The sequence below is a fragment of the Centruroides sculpturatus genome, unplaced genomic scaffold (genome assembly GCF_000671375.1).
Source record: "Centruroides sculpturatus isolate CEXI.00-Female unplaced genomic scaffold, Cexi_2.0 scaffold68, whole genome shotgun sequence".
Classification (NCBI taxonomy): Eukaryota; Metazoa; Arthropoda; class Arachnida; order Scorpiones; family Buthidae; genus Centruroides; species Centruroides sculpturatus.
In genome coordinates this window covers 818,481-840,394 of record NW_019384331.1, presented here as the reverse complement: position 1 = coordinate 840,394, position 21,914 = coordinate 818,481, and the positions used below count along the sequence as shown (strand labels likewise).

General features: G+C 26.9%; 1 protein-coding gene across 4 annotated transcripts in view; it reads left to right on the top strand.

Moving 5' to 3' along the window:
- Window positions 1-21,914, top strand: part of LOC111630062 (calcium-transporting ATPase sarcoplasmic/endoplasmic reticulum type-like) — a 45,992-nt gene that overhangs the window by 3,683 nt on the left and 20,395 nt on the right. For all 4 annotated transcript variants that reach the window (XM_023374088.1, XM_023374104.1, XM_023374096.1 and 1 more), the window contains exons 4-9: window positions 3,524-3,606; window positions 5,297-5,401; window positions 9,873-10,092; window positions 13,012-13,097; window positions 14,367-14,433; window positions 15,339-15,511. In XM_023374088.1, the coding sequence (XP_023229856.1) occupies window positions 3,524-3,606; window positions 5,297-5,401; window positions 9,873-10,092; window positions 13,012-13,097; window positions 14,367-14,433; window positions 15,339-15,511 (734 nt within the window). The remainder of the gene's footprint in view (window positions 1-3,523; window positions 3,607-5,296; window positions 5,402-9,872; window positions 10,093-13,011; window positions 13,098-14,366; window positions 14,434-15,338; window positions 15,512-21,914) is intronic.

Here is a 21,914-nt window from a genome sequence, read left to right as displayed (position 1 = left end):
TTAAAATGAAGTTGTAAGAAAACAAAAATTTGTTGAACTTTTCAAATTAAAATTAATCTACAATATGAAAACTTTTATCAGGGATATTTCTTACAATAAATAAACTTTTATTTTAATATCTTCGATTTTGCAATTTTAGTAAAAAGGTAAATAATTTCATAATACTGCAAATTAGATTGCTGATAAGTGAATTGGGACAGTTGATCTGTAATAGATCTGAAATGATACATATATATGGTGATAAGTTCAGTTGTATCATAAGTGACAGAATATTATTGTTATATAATATGTATGCTTTATATAAACAATCATATATGTATAATGATTGTTTTTATAAAGCATTTTCTTGAAATTATTAACAATGTTGTAAAAATGTATTTATTGGTCATAAAAATTGTAATGAATCATATGATTAAACTAAAAACTTTAAGTTAATATTAAACATTAACTAAAATGGCACTCGTGTTCACAAATTTGGTTGCTACCTTGTTTATGCTAATATCTGAAATTTTCTGATATTTATCAATATTGACTGATAAGATATAAAGTATTTTTTAAGTTATGAAATAGTTTAGATTTTAAAGATTAATATTTGAGAGATCAGTAAGGATTATTAAATCTATGAACTATAATGTCACTCTGATAACAAATTAAACATATAGTTAAAACTTTCCCATATAGCTGTGTTTCTTTGCTTTACTATCCAATAATTGTAACGTAAAAAAATTATTTGAATACAATGTTTCTTTTTTATTAATTTTATCAAAATACTTTAAAGTACTTATTCAAATAGTTTGTTTCAAGGAATCAATCAGCAAATACTTATTTTTTCTACAATCTTTTATTATTTACTTAGTTTTGTATGTTAAAATGTTTCAAAATTGAACTTGTTTATATAAAACATTTCCTAATTGTTTATTTCTACCAAATTTATTTTTCCTGAAAAGGGATTCTATCTTTTAGTTTTTTAAAATATTGACTCTGAAAAGTATTATGAACAACTGAATAAAAATGGTATCCACAATAATGTCAAGAAAATAAGTAGCTAATTTAATTAATAAACATTAATTAATTACATTAGTGGAGGTATTTAAACTGGAAAGTAAAGTTTATTTTCTTTGTTTTTTAACTGATAATGTATAAGATTATAAAATAAATTTTATTTCTTCTTGATTTAAAACATAATTCGTCAATAAAAATACAGAATTGTAGGAACTAATATAATATTATGACAAGCAATAATAAGATACAATAGTTACAAATAATTTTGTTTACTTGGTTTGTAGTTATTAATTTTGTTTTACAAACCTTTAACTTGCCTATATTAGCTTAATACTAAGCAAATACATTTTATTTCATAATGTTTTTGATACCATACCATTCATTAACTTAAAATTTGTAATTTTATTTATTTTTAATAGAATACCACATTCTGGAATTATCAAAATTGATACATTATATATTTGTAAATAGAATTTGATGTTGTATGCCATTTTCTGTATAAAATGATACTTTCCAGTAATGGAACAAAAATCTAATTTATTTGATAGAAATGAAATATATTTAATATTGATGCAGCTGTGGTGTTAAGTAAAATTGGTTGAAAATGAATATGAATTTTGGATGTACTGTTAGTGAATTATCAGGCAGTATCTATAAAGATATAAACTAGAAATTTTTGAATTCAGAATGCACTTGTAATTGTCATCATCATTATTTATGACAGTGATGACAACTGATTGACAATATAATTGTTTTTTTTTCATTAATTAAAACAATTGTAAAAATTGTTTGAATTCAAAAAATTCTAGTTGCTATTCAACTGTAGAAAAATATTTACATAGACATGTATATATTATGTAAAAGTTTTCAGAGTATTAATAAAATGTATTTGCATTACCTTTAAAAAAACATTAAAATAATAATATTTCATTGTTGTATTTTTAAAACCAAGCTCCAGTTTTTTATAGCATCATTTTCATATTGTAAAAGTGAAGCATTATAGGAATATATTTTAATTCATATGAGACAATTAAGGGCAAATTACATTAATATTGCTTAGACTGAGAAAAGGGAGTTGAGATATTCTATAAGGTATCTGAAAAAGACAATTCCACATTGTTCTTGACACAAACTTTTTTTGTCCATAAACTATATGTATTCAAATATGTAATTAAAATAGAATTTTGTTTGTTATATATTGAATATTTATAATTATATACTGTATATGTATACATTTATAATACATTAATTGACAGAGAAAATGCTACATCTTGAAGGAATGCTTGGAATGAGATTTATTTATTTATTTTACATATACATGGAAATACTATTGGACAAAAGGTTTCTACCCCAGATAACAGAAAACCCACAAATTAAGATGATATAACAAATAAAAACAATAACAGTATAAGTAACTAATAAAAAAGATGAAACTTAGCGAAGCTAAAATCATTTGTTTACAAGTTTCATATAAATGATTTCAGTTTTGAGGTTTTATATCAGTTTAGTGCTCAAATATAAAGGATAACTTGGTTTGACTCAATGAGTTTTATGGTCCCATATTGGATGATACAAGGCAAAAGATTCTATCTCTGTAAAAATTGAAAATAAAGTTGTAGTATCCTTTATTGATAATATGTAATATTCTGTATGAAAAATGTTCTGTAATAATTATAGAACTTTTTCACACTAGATTTGGGCAATGTTGATAAAAGATACTAATTAGATATGATAAGTGTGCAACTTGATATTCAGTTGTTTTAAAGATAGAGCCTTTTGCTTTTGGGCACAGTATGTTTGTTTTAACAAAGAAAAATTTTAAATAGAAAAATTTGTTCATAACAATTTGAAGGAAGCAAAAAAATAAAATAAACAAAACTAATTCCTTAGTCTTTTGCTATATTTTAATAATAAAAAGTCTAAAATTAATGGTTTTTATGGTAATTTTATAACACTGACAAATTTATTTAGAACAGTACATATTTTTTTAATGAATGGATTGGTTTAATGTTTCTCCTAACAACCCATTTGGTTACATTTTAATAATATTAAGCAAAAGTGAACATTTTTTATTACATGTAAATTATTGTATGATAAATGGTTTATCATGTTAATTAAGCCAAGTATTATTAACCTTTCAGCAGTGGGATAGTCAGGTATGGGTGCTGTCCCAAAGCAGTGGAGAATAAATGGTGGAAATTTTTAAAGTATTTTTCCACGCATTTTTTTTCATTACTGTTTTGGAAAAAGAGTTCGTAAACAGTTATGTCTAGTAAAGAAATGTCTTTTTTTATTGTTACATAAATCATTTTTTATGTAGATTTTTTTTGTGGTAGTTTTTGGCGATACCCCAAAAGAATTTAACGGATATATCCGTCCCTCACCAGTGCCACACGATTGCCCTGGATGGATATATCTGTCTCTCACTGTTGAATGGTTAACATATATAAGATTATGTTGTTTAGAATTTTTTTTACCATGTTATTTAATGGCATTATTGTTTTTTTTTATATATATATAGGAAAACCTTTATGGCAACTTATATTAGAACAATTCGATGATTTATTAGTGAAAATATTACTTTTAGCAGCTATTATATCTTTTGTGAGTATTTTTAATTTATTTATTAATAACAAAATTGTAGTGTTATTTATAAACATAAACTTATGTCAAAAATTATTTATATCATAAAAATAAAATTACCTTATATATATGTACAAAAATTACTTTTGTGTATCAATTACATCACAAAGGTGCATAAATGAGCAATGAGAGATATCAAATGCTTTTGAGTTTTTCTACAAAATATATGATGTCAACATGCCGGTAATGTTTTATTTTTGAAAATTTAATTATAAATTTTAACTGAATTTAAAAAAAAAAAATAGAAGTCAGAATTTTGCTTTGTCAATAAATTTTTGTATTAACATTCTTCATTAAATTATCATTAAAACATGTACTTTAACAATGACTTAATGAAGAATATTATTATAAATTTGAGGTAAATTAATATTTTATATCATTAGAATTTTTGATTATGGAATAAGTACAGATTATGGTATTGCTGTTATATTTCCATAAATATTTTTAAAAATAATACATCTTCAATTAGTTTTAAAGTAATAACAAATCTATCTGGACAAAAATTTAAGAAATAAAACTTTAGATTAAAATAAAATGAAATATAAAACACTTAAAAAATAAAAATAAATGATTTTTTTACATAAAATTGTATATTAGTTTTTTACTCTTAATTCTATTTTAAATTGAACTATTTCATGTATTTATTAGATATTTATTTTTATATAGTTATGGAAATTTATATTTTTCAAAAATCAAATATAGCTTACAGTACATTCACATCATTTGATTTGAATTTTTAATCTGAAAATAATGCTGTATGACTTCTTTTAAAATGTATATTCTTACATTAATTAAAAAAGAATGAATGTATATACAATCTTCTGATCATAGAATTAAATTTTCTGAAAACATTCTGTAATCAAAAAACTAATGGCTACCATAACTTTAATTAGTTTCTTTATTGAATTTTATATAGATTCAGATAAGGATGATTATTTAATCTTTAATTGTATTATTATTAAATTTATAAGTATTCTATTTTGAAAGTGAAGAACATGAAGAACATCAAAATTTAAATTTTCATTATCTTAAGAAAAATTTATAAATGTAGAAGCGTGTTCCATATTTGTTAGAAATGGTTGGTAAATCTGTAACTTTGTGTCATATCATTAGTTTATTCATATTCATATAATAAGGATTTGCTGGTGTCAAATTGGTATTAATGAATTTATAATTACTCCTCATACTTCATTAAATTTTCAAAACTCAAAAAATGAAATTAATGATTATTGTATTATTATAAAATTAACTTTTTAGAATTTTTATGCAGTTTTGTTGTTTCTTTTATTTTGTTTAAATTTAGCTTGTTAGAAAACATGTTTATTTAGAAAATACTTGAATAGAAATTTAAACTTTTATTTATTTGCTATTGAATTTCATAAACAAATATGTGAAGACATAATTAACTATAATTGCAGTGTATATTTAAAAATATTTCTAATATAATCTAGGAAGAGATTCATCAGAAAAATATACAATGATTTATACTTGTATATAATTATTTTAATGATTTATGCTATACCAGTTTATTTTCATACAATTATTTCTGGAATTTTTAAAATTTAAAACAACTTTTTATTTATGTTTAAAATTATTTTTTAAAGTTTTGTAGAAAATTTCAATTAATACAGATTATTAATGTTTATTTTAGGTATTAGCAATATTTGAAGAGCACGAAGGTCAAATAACAGCTTTTGTAGAACCATTTGTTATTCTTCTCATTCTTATTGCAAATGCCGTTGTTGGTGTTTGGCAGGTAATTAAAGATTTAAAAAACGTAATATTCTTAAAAAAAAAATAAATAAGAAGATATCATATTATAGCATTGATATGCTTTATTTTTACATTTTTATTTTTATTTTTTAATCAGCTCATCAAATTTACTAGTAGTGCTTAATGTAATTTTTGATTTTCTTATTTTTATTTATAAAAAAAATTAAAAATTAACTGATACAGAAATTTAATCCTCAACCTAGTATGTATCAGCAATTATTAGTTATAACAAAGTATTAAAAAAATTGTTTACTATAAACATTTGTAAGTTTGATGATAATTTGAAAATAAGATTAGAAATGAAATGAAAAAATATCAGTTTAAATGTAATCATTAATTCAAGTATGGTATATACAGTGGAACCTCGGTATACGTCTGCTTTAGAATACGTCCAATTCGGAATACGTCCTGTTTGGACGAAACAAATTTTGCTCGGTATACGACTTTTCTTCGGTATACGACTTAATTCAATTATACGCGCCATCTATGAACAAGTAGCACTATCGGTGTACTACACCAGACTAGACGTTCGCGGTGCTACGGTTTATAACTTTGTTAAATTTTTTCTGATTTTAATTTGTAAGTAACATTTTATTATTTTTATTAATCATGAATTGCAAAAGAGCAAATAAAAAATAAAAAAGTGACTATAATCACAACGGAACTGAAAAAAGAGATCATTGACAAATATGAAGGTGGCACACATGTTCGAGATTTAACTGTTGCATTCCGTATTCCGAAAACGATATCGACAATCGTGAAAAATAAAGACATTGTTAAATTTGCTAACGTTGCGAAAGGGGTTAAATCAGTTTCTAAACAGAGATCGAAGACATTAGATCATGTCGAGAGATTGCTGTTGCTTTGGATAACTGAAAAACAGTGTGCCGACGACAGCGTATCAGAAGAAATTATTTGCGAGAAAGTTAAAAGGATACATACTGATCTCATGAAAAATCAAGCAGAAACTAGTAAGGAAAGCGAGGTGTTTAAAGCCAGCCATTTTTTTACATGAGAACGGATTAATCATTTTTACATTACTTCTTATGGAAAAGGTTGGTTTGGTATACGTCCTATTCGGTATAAGTCCAAACACCAGGAACGGATTAAGGTCGTATACCGAGGTTCCACTGTATATCCTACTTGCAAAATACAATTTATGTTAAGAAAATCAAAATAGATATGTTTGAGTTAACATAGATGCTAATCATATTAAATAACATTAAATAATAAGAAATGTAAAGAATAGTTTGGTTGTTTTTTCTCCCTTTGAAAAATTAATTTTAATGAAATTCAAAATGTAGTGTGATCAGAATAAAAATTAAATGGAAATGAATTTGTGTAAAATAAGCATTGTCATCTCCATGTATTTTGTATTCTTACAAAGCAGTTTAACAGTTACATTAATTTAATTTTTTCTAGATGTTTAAAGTTTTCTTAGTGAAAAATTATCAATTATTGTATGGAAAAGAAAGTTGAAAATTTATTTTCAAAAATAAAAGAATTTTATAAGTTTTACCAGAAAGCTTATTTAAAGAAAAAGTATTACAATTGAATATAATTCACAAAACAATTTTATTAAATAAATACTATCAATAATTTAACCTTCATTTTCAATTATGAGTTTTTAAAAACTTTGTTTGTCCAGTTTTTAAAATTTTTGTATGATTTTTACTATGATTTAACAAGCATTTAGGATTGAACAGTGAAGTGATATGTATATCAAAAACTAGTAAACTTTAATAAGTAATCTGAAATATGTATATTAAATCTTATACCAATTTAAAATTAGGTTTAACGAGCAATTATTTATTTTGATATCGTCACAATGATGGACTGAAATTTTTAATCATATTTTTCATTTATTTAATTTAACACGTTTACGGCATCAGTAGATAAATGTTTATGCAGCTGCTGGGCATTACNAGACATTAGATCATGTCGAGAGATTGCTGTTGCTTTGGATAACTGAAAAACAGTGTGCCGGCGACAGCGTATCAGAAGAAATTATTTGCGAGAAAGTTAAAAGGATACATACTGATCTCATGAAAAATCAAGCAGAAACTAGTAAGGAAAGCGAGGTGTTTAAAGCCAGCCATTTTTTTACATGAGAACGGATTAATCATTTTTACATTACTTCTTATGGAAAAGGTTGGTTTGGTATACGTCCTATTCGGTATAAGTCCAAACACCAGGAACGGATTAAGGTCGTATACCGAGGTTCCACTGTATATCCTACTTGCAAAATACAATTTATGTTAAGAAAATCAAAATAGATATGTTTGAGTTAACATAGATGCTAATCATATTAAATAACATTAAATAATAAGAAATGTAAAGAATAGTTTGGTTGTTTTTTCTCCCTTTGAAAAATTAATTTTAATGAAATTCAAAATGTAGTGTGATCAGAATAAAAATTAAATGGAAATGAATTTGTGTAAAATAAGCATTGTCATCTCCATGTATTTTGTATTCTTACAAAGCAGTTTAACAGTTACATTAATTTAATTTTTTCTAGATGTTTAAAGTTTTCTTAGTGAAAAATTATCAATTATTGTATGGAAAAGAAAGTTGAAAATTTATTTTCAAAAATAAAAGAATTTTATAAGTTTTACCAGAAAGCTTATTTAAAGAAAAAGTATTACAATTGAATATAATTCACAAAACAATTTTATTAAATAAATACTATCAATAATTTAACCTTCATTTTCAATTATGAGTTTTTAAAAACTTTGTTTGTCCAGTTTTTAAAATTTTTGTATGATTTTTACTATGATTTAACAAGCATTTAGGATTGAACAGTGAAGTGATATGTATATCAAAAACTAGTAAACTTTAATAAGTAATCTGAAATATGTATATTAAATCTTATACCAATTTAAAATTAGGTTTAACGAGCAATTATTTATTTTGATATCGTCACAATGATGGACTGAAATTTTTAATCATATTTTTCATTTATTTAATTTAACACGTTTACGGCATCAGTAGATAAATGTTTATGCAGCTGCTGGGCATTACGAGTCACCCATGACTGACTCGTAGTCTATTTTAATACAGGGTGGCACGAGTCACCTGTGCCTCATATATTAAATTAATATATTTTATTGCACTTAATAAAATAATATTGATATATCAAGTATGATGCTTGTAGAATTATATTATCAAAACATATGCGCTACCCCACAGAAAAACAAGCAATTATATCTGTAGCCCTAACTAGACACGTTTATACGAGTCACATGTGCCTTGTAACGCTGTGAAGGTGTTAAAATATATGCTCTCCACCTCAAATTAGTAGTATATCATACATTTCTTTTAACAATAGAGTTGTTCTAATCATCTATTAACTGCTTTTAGGGGAAAAGTTTTGAGTTGAAATAATGCAACTTCTGGTTTGCATTGGAAGTTCTTATAAAGTTAATCAAGCCTCTTGCCCCTAATTTTTTTATATCTGGTCATGGATTTCATCTGTCTAACTCTGTTCTCAAGATTAAGGAAAGATGGGTGGATTGATGACAGTGGACATTTATAGGTCTACAGTTTTTTCAAATTGCAGCCCAAACATCTTTTGGTTACTACACTGATCAGCAAAGAGTTTGTGCCATTACTGAAATTAAGACAAAACTTTGTGACTAGATTAACAATCATTGTGAGAGATTTTTTTCCTATTGGCTACATTTTGGTAGAAAGTCTTTTCAATATGTAAAAAAACAAAAAAAAAACTTACTCTACCAGATTTTGTTTGATTATGGAAGAAACTTCAGCAAATATTTTCATGATTTCTGTTTCTGTCCGCATTTATGCTGTATTTTACATATTTCTTTTTCTGGCTTAAGTCCATTTGATTTTAAGAGTGGAAGAATTTTCTGGATAATTAAGATACAGAAAGAGCTTGAGAGTATAGAATTCAACTTGTATTGAGTACCCTAAAACAGCATCTAAAAAGTCTGTTGTTAGTGAGATAATATAAAAAAATTTAATTTAGAATATACATGGTTGAGAATACAAATGAATGTGTATTTTATTTTCAGTACTATTTTCTTTCTATTTTGAGGTCATTAAACTTGGTTTTACCAAGTGTAAATGCAGTCAACAAATGGTCACTGCCAGAGAATATGAATATACATTCATATATATATTCTCTGGCAGTGACCATTTGTTCCAACCTGCCTGCCACAGTAAAACCTGATAAAGCTGTCTGTGTAGTTCTAGTTTTTACAGGTTTTACTGTAACTACAATAGTATTTATAAATGAGAAAAACTTCCAACATTTGGATTTGTATAGAAAACTTTTAGTGTAAAATATCAAAAAATAAATAAATATTAGTTTTGTGCCCCCTGAAGTAAAAAATGTTTTATTTCATAATAATTTTAACAATATTTAAAAAAATAAAAGATTAGTTAATTGTAAGTAAAATTATTTTAATAATTACATTTGTTTTCTTTATTAGGAAAGAAATGCAGAAAGTGCTATAGAAGCTCTTAAAGAATATGAACCAGAAATGGGAAAAGTAATTCGTCAAGATAAACAGGGGGTCCAAAGGATTAGGGCGAAAGATATAGTTCCTGGAGATTTGGTAGAAGTTTCAGTTGGAGATAAAGTACCAGCAGATATCAGATTGATCAAAATTTATTCAACTACAATTAGGGTTGATCAGTCTATATTAACAGGTATAAACTTGTAAAGTACTATATTATTTTTCCGACTTTCCAACGATTATCGACACTACTGTGTGCCGGAAATAGCCGTTCCCTAACGGGTACTTTACGCGGATTCGCGTTAGTGTGCCAGGCCTGGACTTTAAGCGTGCACCGAATTAAATAATGACAAAGTTTGTCAATAACAAAATCAAATATTTAATTAAACTTCTATTAATAAACTCTATACAGTATTTAGTAAAAATCAAACAATAATTTATTCAATGAAATTCAACAAGAATCAATCCGACAAACTCAAATCAATCTATTTCTAACTTAATTCTATTCCCCTTTGGAATTCGACAAAATCAAAGAATTAACTTATAAACAATAATTCTTATAAATTAAAGATCCTAATCGTCACCTCAATATACTAGGAACCTATTTCCTCAAACTCTCAAGACTTTCTATAATCGTCGATCCACAAATCGAATAACTTCAAAATCCTATCGGACACCTCTCTCGTTCACTGCTACGAAGCTCACCAAAGCTCGTTGCTATCAGGAATTCACCTCGTTCGTTTTCACTTGAGTTAGAGGCTTTATAGTGTGAGGTGACGTCACAATTCTGAATGAGCTCACTCTCCTCATTTACATACTTATCTGTAACATTAAATTTTTCTTGTTTATCTGGCAGATTATTTTCCGACAATACTTCGCTAACCTTTTACATTATTCTTTTTAACAATTATCGGGATGCTTTATTCTTTTAAGGTTTAGCGATTCCTAACTGGGTTGTGGGGTCTTCCCCCCCTTTTTCTCGGTGCGGACTTACTTTTTTCCGCTTGGGAAGCGCAAGTGTGCGCGAGTTTTTCTACGGCGCTTTTCTTTCGTCGGTGAGTTGGTTTTTCTTCTATTTTTAAGTTACTAAGGTGAATGGTGAGGAAACCTTCGTCTTAACTAAACATAAGCCCCAAACAAAATATAATGAAAGCAAAATAAAATAAAAATAAAAATAAAGCTCAGACTTGGTTCCTTACAAACTGTGTGATTACTTAATTTCTAAAATATTTACAGTGATTCACAAATTTCTGATTGGGACTTCAACCTTCCATTATACTATAAATGAGTAGTTTACAAAAGATTGTTCTATAATAATTAGTTCTATAAATTGATTTTAAAGATGATGTTTATGTACAACACTATAAGCATTAGAACTGCTTATAGTGCTTGTACAAATACAAACATCTTTAAATACAAAAAAATTTTAAATATATTAGTTCTAATATATTTAAGTTTTTTTAATATGATTTAACATTAAATGATGATTTATTTAATTTATCAGTTTATTACAATATGATTAGAAAGTATTTACATATTTTATAGGCTTTATATATTTATATAAATCCTATTTTAGTTGTATTTTTTTTATGAATAAAATTAAAAATGATCATATTTTTATATTTTAAAAATGATGAAGAATGTTATCTATAAAAAGCATCCATTTATAAATATCACTACCTTTTTAATATTATAACCAGCCAAATTATGCAATTGGAAAAAGACCAACAATAATAAATACAACTTGAAAACTAATTTAATTAACTTTTTCCAAACTTACTTTTCTGGTTAATTCATTTTGCAAAATATTATTGAGATGTAATATTGAAATACTTCAATAAGATATGTGTACATATGTTTATAATTAACTATTTCAGTACTTTCATTATAACTTCATCTTTTTGGTATGCTAATATCTTGATCTTCCACACAGATTATTTAAAGTCAAAATTGAAAACTTTAACTAATATAAATTGTTGGAAGAATTTATAAATATAATAAATATGGTGTTTACAAGTTGTTATTAAAATATCGTAATTTGTTTTTCTTGGCATAGATATCTATATAGTAGATAGATGCATAACCATATGAGAATATTTAAAATAAAAAGTGAAGACTGTCATCCTGCTGCAATAAACTTTCTAAAAATTAATTAGTTATATATTTATATATTTAATTTTAATTTGAATATTTTTTGATTCAAGTCTTATATAAACTGTGTTTATTAGCATTTTGTACTTTACAAAAGACTTGCATTACTTGTTACATTACAGTACTTGTTTTCATTAACAATATATATATATATATATATCATTAACAATATATATATGAAATGCTGATAAACACAGTTTATATAAAACTTGCATCAAAAAATATTCAAATTAAAATGATATAAAAATTATTTTCATATGATTAGTAGTCAAAGAAACTAAACTAGTTCAAAAGTAATGTTTATATTAATTAATGAAGGCTGTGGAAATTTAAAAAGATTTCATACTGTTTTGTTTTTTTTCCTGGAAAAAACTAATTGTCATATGAAATCTTAAGCTCTCCTACAGGCCTGTAGGAGATCTTTTTTTTTCTCAGGCCCATTGTGGGTTAGGCCAAGCTTGCAATGGGACAGTTGGCTGGTGAGGGACAAGATGTAACATATCTGGGACAGATCACTCCTATAAAATTGTTGGATTTTTTAACCTCCTGGATTGATCCCATATCCTTCAGTAACAGACTGATGCCTTAACTGCCTTGGTTATCTGGCTAAGTTCATTTATTAACAATTAGAGTTAATAAACAAACTCAACCTGTTTATTACAGTATATAAATTATGTTTTTTAAAAAGAAATTGATCTGTGTAGAAGAAAAAATTTTTGGTCTTAGGATATGAACTACATTCTTTGATAAAGTGCCAAATATTTTAACTATTTAAGTTACTTGAAAATTTGTGATCCTTCATTAAATCTTAAATATTTATATATTAAACTGTTTTGCATACATTAAAACTTAATGTAAAATCTGAATTTTATAAATATTAATTACAAAAATCAATAATAATAAAGATTGATTCATTTTCACTTTAAAATTTCTTACACTAATTAAATTTTTTATTATTTAGGAGAATCTGTATCCGTTATTAAGCATACAGATCCTATTCCAGATACTAGAGCTGTAAATCAGGATAAGAAGAATATATTGTTTTCTGTAAGTATCTAGCCATATGGTTATATTGATCAGTTTTAGATTATTGGTATATAATTTTAAATATTTGTATTCCTGTTTTGTTGTAAATTCTTATTTTATTCATATTAATAATTTCAAACATTTTATACATTTATAAAATGATCACATACAGACTCAATGCAGAGTGTAAAAACACATTATGGCTGGTACATATTGTATGCAATTTTTAGAATATTAATATAAAGGGGGTTTCATAATGCAGTAAATAATAATTAATTTTGAAAATATTGTCATCAAACTATTGAAAATGTAGATTTGACATTTGTTGTGAATTAAGCAATAATGCTTCAAGCATTGTCAGTATAAATTTTTAGTGTAATTGTTTTCACCAGTACTTCAACACACCTTCCAATGAAATTCAACTTCTGCCATACCTTGACTCTATCTCATTGACTCTAACTAATGCCCAGCTCATTTGTAACCCTGTTTAAGATCATCCAAGATTTCTGGTATGGGTAATACTGTACATATATCTTGTCTTTGATGAAGCCCTGATATGCAGAAGCAGAAATTCAGTGGCATTACATTGGAAGATCTCGGAGGCCATTTTATATAACCACTACAACCCATCATTGATAGAAAATGTCATTTAGGCAATCAGTTATAGCAAATCATAATCAAAATTATTATACAATCAACATTTTAACAGCAAGCTTTTATGTTGTCAGTATGTAACGCATGAAACTTACCAGATACATAGTATCCCACTGTAACATCTATATTAACATGTTCTTCAGTATAGTGGATAATGCTCAAACAGCTTTATAGGAGATTTATCTACTGGACACTTTTTACTTGACTTCAGTTAAAGAAAAACACTAAGCTGTTCCAAAATCAAAATTGGAACCATAATAACATATCATTTCTACTCTAGCAATGGAATATATACAAATTACCAAGTAGTGTGAAGAACTATACAAATAGAGCTACATCAAGTTGACTTTATACCTGATTCTAGTACAAACCTCAATTTTTGAGACCAAGTAAACATTAAAGGTGATAAAACACATTAAATTCATTATTTATATATTTCTTTATTTTGTTTGTTTGTTAGCCTAAATCAGAATACATTTCTTGATGTTTATTAATAGATTTTTTTATTTACTTTTCCATTTTATGCAAAAGAATAATATAATATTTTATATTTCTAAATATTAATATATTTATATATAACATATATCATTATTTACTATATATTTATTAGTAAGTGAACCATTTTTCAATTTCCAGGGGACTAATATTGCTGCTGGTAAAGCAAAAGGAATTGTAATTGGAACAGGATTAGAAACAGCCATAGGTAATTACATTTTATTTTTGATTATTTTGGATTTTTTTAAATTGATAATAGGACAGTTAGAATTCCCTAATAATTAAATTTATCATATAATTAATATTGTACTATGAAGAAAAGTATTATGTCAGCTTTTTATGTTATTTAGAAATTAGTTATTGTATATATTTATACTTGTGCTTTTGTATTTTTCAATATTAAATTAAAATTGCAATGGTTATTGTCAAAGTAAGCAAATGTTGCAGTTTAAGTTTATAATTGACACGAAAAAATTTAGTGTTTGGAATATTTTATATTTAATTGCATTGGATTAATCTCAGCATGGAGACAGCCAGATAACTGAACTGTGTATCTCTCTGGGAAACCTGAAAACAAATCCAGACAAACAAACTCAAGAATTTTTCATGATCAGTCAGTCTTAGACATGTCAAGCTGTCATTTCTTGCCACCTGGTTGCTCCCATTGTGGGTCTAATCAAACCTGTGGAGAGTATGGATAAAGACCCTTTTAGTATCTGTAGGGTAGAGAGAATCAAAAATGAAGGAAAAAGTCAACATGGATCTGACTTTAAAAATGATTACTGATAATTTTAAGTTCTTAAAGTTTATTGTTCATCAAATTAGAAGCGAAAATTGAAAGAGATTACAAATTAAATTTGCTGTAGAAGACACATCCAATTACAGCTGCAACTTGAAAGTGTCAGATTTTATATTAACAGTAATCCATAAATATCTATGTAATCAAATACATGAAATTAGTTAAGCAACAATAAACAAATTGTAAGAAAGAAAAGAATAATTAAAATAATAGCCATTAATTACAGCATAGTAGTAATAAATTAATTTTTTAAAGTATTTATTTAAATAGTTAAAGATTTTATTTTGATAATTATAAATTTTAAAATTATGTAGGTAAAATTAGGACAGAAATGTCTGAAACTGAAGAAGTCAGAACTCCTCTACAACAAAAACTTGATGAATTTGGAGAACAACTTTCTAAAGTGATATCTGTTATTTGTGTTGCAGTATGGGCAATTAATATTGGACACTTCAATGATCCTGCTCATGGTGGTTCCTGGATAAAAGTACTTATTTTGTATTTAAATTAATATTTACATTAAATAGTGGAAGATTTTATTTTAATACATTTTTAGAAAACAATGCATATAGTCTGTAGAAAAATCTGTAAAATGGAATTTTACTGCTATTTAATTTAGTAATATGTATTACTGCATAAAGTACCATATTTTGACGAGTATAAGACGCACCCCTATTTTGAGACAAAAAATTTAGAAAAAAACTGTTTTAATAGGATTGTCTAAAGATGCATTTTATTCGTTTTTTTTTATTCAAGAATATGACGAATGGATGAATCAATACCTTTATTAAACTGAAATAATTGTCATTTCTTAATGTAAACTCAGAGGTCATGTGATGACAGTCGACAGAACACGGCGGTTATGACTCGTGTGTCGCTACTCTGATAATCTAGATACTCTAGCCATTCGGTTGAAGGACCCATCTGCTTAATGGACTACTGCACAGGTTGGTCCCTAGAGTGGACCACTACTGTAGGTAATTTCACTGTAAAAATGGTTACCTGTCGAGTATAAGATGCATCATGATTTTGAGCCCCAAAAAGTAGTAAAAAAAGTGTGACATACTCGTCAAAATATGGTATTTTATCTCCATCTCAGAGAGAAAATAGATGCTGATGATATTATTATTATTATTACTATGTTTTCTAAATAAAGATAATTACTTTTAATTTTTAAGTCTTTTATCATATGTATTTTGTGATTTTAATTAGATTAAATATGAAATCAAAATTTCGTTATAAGGTAATGTAATATTTAATTGAGAAAATCTGAGTTTTTAAAAATAATTAAATATATTTTCTTAGAACTATATATAAATCTGTTGTACAGATTAATAAAAGTTCAAAATATAGATGTTGATGTTATTTTTATGGTTTTTAAATAATCTCTAAAATTTTTAAAGATGGGCAACTATTACTTTTTGAATTCAAACCAGATCTTGAATGTTTCAAATACTTGAATATCTCAACTACAATCAAACCTTGGTTTTCAAATGATTTGGTCTATGAACAGAATTTTGAACTCATAATTGCACAGGTTTGCTATATGATAACTTAGCTGCCAAACAAGCTACTCGGCAAGCGCTGTCCACAGATGATCAACTCCCTATACAGTAGGTCATCGATTATCCGAAACAATTGGGACTGGGATTGTTCAGATAACTGATCATGTACGAAAAATTATATTAACTTATACCATGTTGAAATTTTTTTCCATTGCGTGTCATTTTGCGTTGAATTTTCGTTGATGTTAAGCCTAACAAAAAATTTTTTTAAATAATAATCATGGCTATTGTATCGTTAAAAATTATTTCCTTATTTTGCACAAACAAAATAAATATATTGAAAAATATAAAAACAAAAAAATTATATTTCAGAAGTTAATCTAGTATCAAAAACGTTCTGAATCAGCATGACACATCTTCCCACACAGTCCTCAGAAAAACATCACACAAAACAAGCAAAACTCACCACTCACGATGGAGAAAAAAGCCTCGTTCAAATACTGGTGCATTCTTAAGTACCTTCTCATGGTCGCACCAGTGCTGCCAGCTAAAACACACACACCAACAAAAATAATAAAACAAATTGATTAATCTTTACAAGACATAGCCAAATATTGCAGTACCACAGCACTAGCAGAAATTTGAATTTGCTGACTGGAATATTTTTGGTGAACTGATGTTTCGGTTGATCAGTTTTCGGATAATTGATACTCTACTGTACTTTCTATTTTAACCTATCAGATGGTCAATGTTTTCTTCATTGTGTGTGGTGCCATGTTGAATTTTCGTCAATGTTAAGCCTAATGAAAATTACACATTTTTGAAAATAATTGTGGCTATTGTATTGTCTGAAATTATTTTTTTTATTTTGCACAAACAAAATAGATATATTAATAAATGTAATAACCAAAAAATTTATATTTTGAAAGTTAGTTTTAATATAAAAATTATAACAACTAGCATTATAGTTAATTATAATTAAGTATAATTATAACATTTAGTTTCAAAATGTTCCAATGCTGAAACGAGATATCTTGGGTCAACCGGTTGAGGTCAGAGGTCACGACTCCGAGATATCTCGGGAATAACATAATCACAATAACATCTCGGGACAGGTTAAGGAAAGGCAACAGCCATCCAATCAATGACAGGACTACTGATTCGGAAGTTAGTGGCACTGAGATTGCCTTGTGTCATTAGCAGGGCTGTGGCGTCGTGGAGTTTTGGTGTTTTAGCCGGAGTCGGAGTCGTCAAAAAATCTGCCAACTCCGACTCCCGTTTACTTACCAACTTGTTATGTATATGAAACAGAGTCGGAGTTGGAGTCGGTAGATTTTTACGCAACTCCACAGCCCTAGTCATTAGACATCACAACACAGACCATCAATGATGTTACTGTTTAAATTAAATTTCAATATGCATGTGGGAAAGATACTACTATTGTTTTTTTGGTACATGCCATAGTTGAATCTAAATGAAATTAATAAAAATCATATTAATTGACATTCATGTAATGTAAATGTCATCCAAGAATTCATGTTAAAATATGTTCAAGTTAAATTAAATAACAAAAAGTTAATAATATTATATATTATAATATTAATATTTGTTAATATAATATATTGCATTTATAGGCATTTTTATGCATGAAATACAGCTAAAAAGATTTAGGAAAAAAAGGCTTTGTTTTAGGTCAGGAACAGATTAATCCATTTTATATTTCTTATGGAAAAATTTATTTTGATTTTAGAACATATTGGTTTTTGAACAACTTTTAGGAATGAATTATGTTTTCAACATAGTTGTGAGAGCTAGCCGGGGGTACAGAGTAGTTTATTACTCTTGTATCACTTAATCGGCTTCTAGTTGGTGAAACTAGTTCTCTAGTTATCCAAGAGAGTGGCTTTTCCCAATCTAAGGAAATTCGAGTGTGGAGGGACTTACAGTTGAATATTTAAAGCGGAACTAAAGAATTTCACAATTCTTTGTTCCTACGTCAGGATTCCCGACACCAGTGAATCTAANTATTTACAGTACATGCATTCGTAAATTTAGATTACTTTTTTCTGTACTATATTAAAAACTAAAATTTATTTGTTTGTAAGCTTAAAATAGATTTTTATTAACCATATATTATTAAAAATGCATTAATAAATAAAATACAGAACCGGGAATAGTAATTTACGGTTTAGCCTAGTGACAACTAGATTCGGAGACAAGTAAATTCGATTTACGTCGTTTTTCGACTTACGTCGTTCTCCTGGAACCAATTACCGACGTAAGGCGAGGTATACCTGTAAATCAAAATATACGTGCCGAGAGAGAGAGCTCACAAATTCATGATAAACATAGAACCTCTTAGTTGACTTTATCTTTTTCTTGATTTGTCGATTTTACTTCATTCTCCAATTCTCTGAGTTCTGTTCATGGAGGGGTCTTGATAAGCACAAAAATAAGATTTATCTTCAGTATGTCTAACTAAACTTAATTTAACATGGGAAAATTATGTCTGGGGACGTTGGCCTTCTGGATAAGATACTCATAACTAAGAGTGTTGGCCTTAGGAGCTTGAATGGACTACGTCTTCCCTTCTTGGGATCTTCTGGTGTACTCCTAACTAAGGGCGTTGACCTTAGGGAGACAATATGGGATACCTCCTTTCCCTAAGAGATCTTTCGACGTACTCCTCGAATCAAGCAGATCTTTGCCTGTATCCAATGATTTATGGCCAATCAGCTTATTTGTCTTCATCCACGTGAACGGATGAAAAGGGGAGTTATTGAGGGGTCGACAATTTCCAGGGTGGTGAGATTTTTAATAGATAAGGGAAAAACAAAGGATGCTTCAGTTTCCGTTAAAGGAAGTAGCTGTTTTATCAGTTTTCCCACATTAGAAAACCGTTTATTTCACATCAAATTGAAAGAATATTTTTGTACAAAAATTTAATTTTATTTTTAAATTGTTAGTTAGACCCAGGGCTATTCAGATCTCACATAGTTCATTCCTAAAAGTTTGACTATACTTAGTGAACTTAATTACCTTATGTAACTTATTTAGTTAATACTTTTATTTATTTCTATATAATAAATTGATAAAGTAAAAAGAAAAAACAATTTAGTAAGTTCTAAGAAATGAAATTTCAAAGTTTTTATTTGACTTTGAGTTTTACAGTACTTTCTTTTTAGTACTGTTATCTTAACTACAATAGATTAATCAATAATTGTTCTCATTTTCACCAACTGCAGATTTTTAAGTAAGAAAATAAGAATTTGAAACTTTTCAGGATCTAGTCTGCTTCTGCTTTTGTGGCAAATTAAATCAGCTGAAGATAGGGTTGCCAGTTTGGGAGGTTTTTTATTTAAAATGGGGAACTTTTCTAGATTACTGGGAAAAATGAAGTGTTAATTAGGAAATTTTGTGGGGAGTTTTATATTTTCAAATGGAAAATTGGGGAAGATATAATTTTTTATTTAATGATAATTTAACTTCATTATTAAAATTGTTTTTTTTTTTCTAACTTTTTGTTGCATTCCACATATTGCCAAAATGGCTAATATTGCTTGCCTAAGTGGAGAAAATTCTAATTAAGCATGTTAAAATATCTAGAGTTCTATCAGGATGTTGTTATATGATTTTTATAACATCAGCCTGATATAACTAAAAGTAAGAAGTATGATCAAATTGACTTTGTCTTTAAATGTCTCATATTTCTTAAAGCTGATTATAACTTCTTTGGTTATGTATGTACTTGATCTCCAACAATTGTCATTATTTTTCAATGATTTTTCTGTAGGAAAATCCTTCTTCAAAAATTCTCAAAAACAAAAGTAGATAAAATCACAGTTTTTTGTATTAGAATTTGTTTAACTCTTCTATTAATGTACAGTTCATAATTTTGAAAATTGAATTTGCTAATTTTTTATGAATTTTAAAAAATTTGTATCTGTAATATTGGTGATATTGTGGGAAATTTTTCAATAAACTCTGTAATTTGGAAAAATTTTGCAAACACTTTGGGATAATTCACTCCGTATATCTGGCAACTCTAGCTGAAAAAATGTTGACTTTAGATATGGCATGATATTAGAAATATTCATAGTATTCAATTTATCAGTGGGATATTCAAAGAACTCAGATATACAGTAGAGCATCGATTATCTGACTCAATTGGGGACTGGGGTTGGTCGGATAACTGAAAAAATGGATAACCGAAAAGTATGAAAAAATACATTATTAGTATAGTATATTATTATATCCTGTGTAATTAGTATTATATATTAGTATATTGCTATTAACCTACTTTGCGTTGAATTTTCATCAATGTTAAGCCTAACAAAATTTTTTAAAAATAATAATCGTTGCTATTGTGTCGTTTTAAAATTATTTTATTGCTCACAAAACAAACACTCATAATTAGAAAATTAAGCCTCGTTTAAATATTGGCATCCCTTTTATGGTCGAACCAGTGTTGCCAGCTAAAACACAAAAAATTTCACGAAAATAATATTAAAGTAGCCAAGACATAGCCAAATATTATAGTGCCTCATCACCAGCGGACATTTGAATTTGCCGACTAGAACGCGGTCGGTTAACCGATGTGACAGTTGATCGGGGGTTGGATAATTGATGCTCTACTGTACATAGATCTTCTAGTATTAGAGTATTCATGGATAGATTTGTCCATCTCTACTTTTTTCAATATAAGACAGTTGAATATATGTTTTGTTTATTGCAGTAATATCAACTGTTACTGAAAAATCTAATCTTTATGGATTAACAATTGTTTTGTCTAATAAGTAATTATTATTCATACAAAAAATAATTTATGAGAAAGATTGAGTAATCTAAACTTATGTATTTTTAAGTAATTGTGCTTGTTGTCATTTTGAAGCTCCAGTTGTATAAATAGATGAGAAAGAGCAGGAAAAAATTTTAAATTTGTTGTTGTTTTTTTATTCAGTTCACAAAACATTTATCTCCCAATAAATGAATTGCAAACAAAATAATATGACAGTGTGTTCATTAGTTTTATACATCTGTGACATGCATTTAGTTTTAATCATTTGAAAAATAAATGAAGAAAATACCAATATTATAGATGTATAAATTATTTTGTAATTCTGAGATGGCAAGTGTTTACAAGAACTTAATTTATTTGTTGAATATTGTGAATAGAAAAAGAAATGCAGTGTAACAAAATAAAATAGTAAGTTGAACATCAATATTCATACATTTCTTGGCCAGTTATTTGTTTTCCTTCTTCCATTTTGCTTGTCTTATTTTATACAAACAGGCAAAATTATAACATCAAAAACTTTATTATATTCTTTTCTGTTTGATTTTATTTGTTTATTATCTATTGTCAGCATCACAACTACAGTAGAG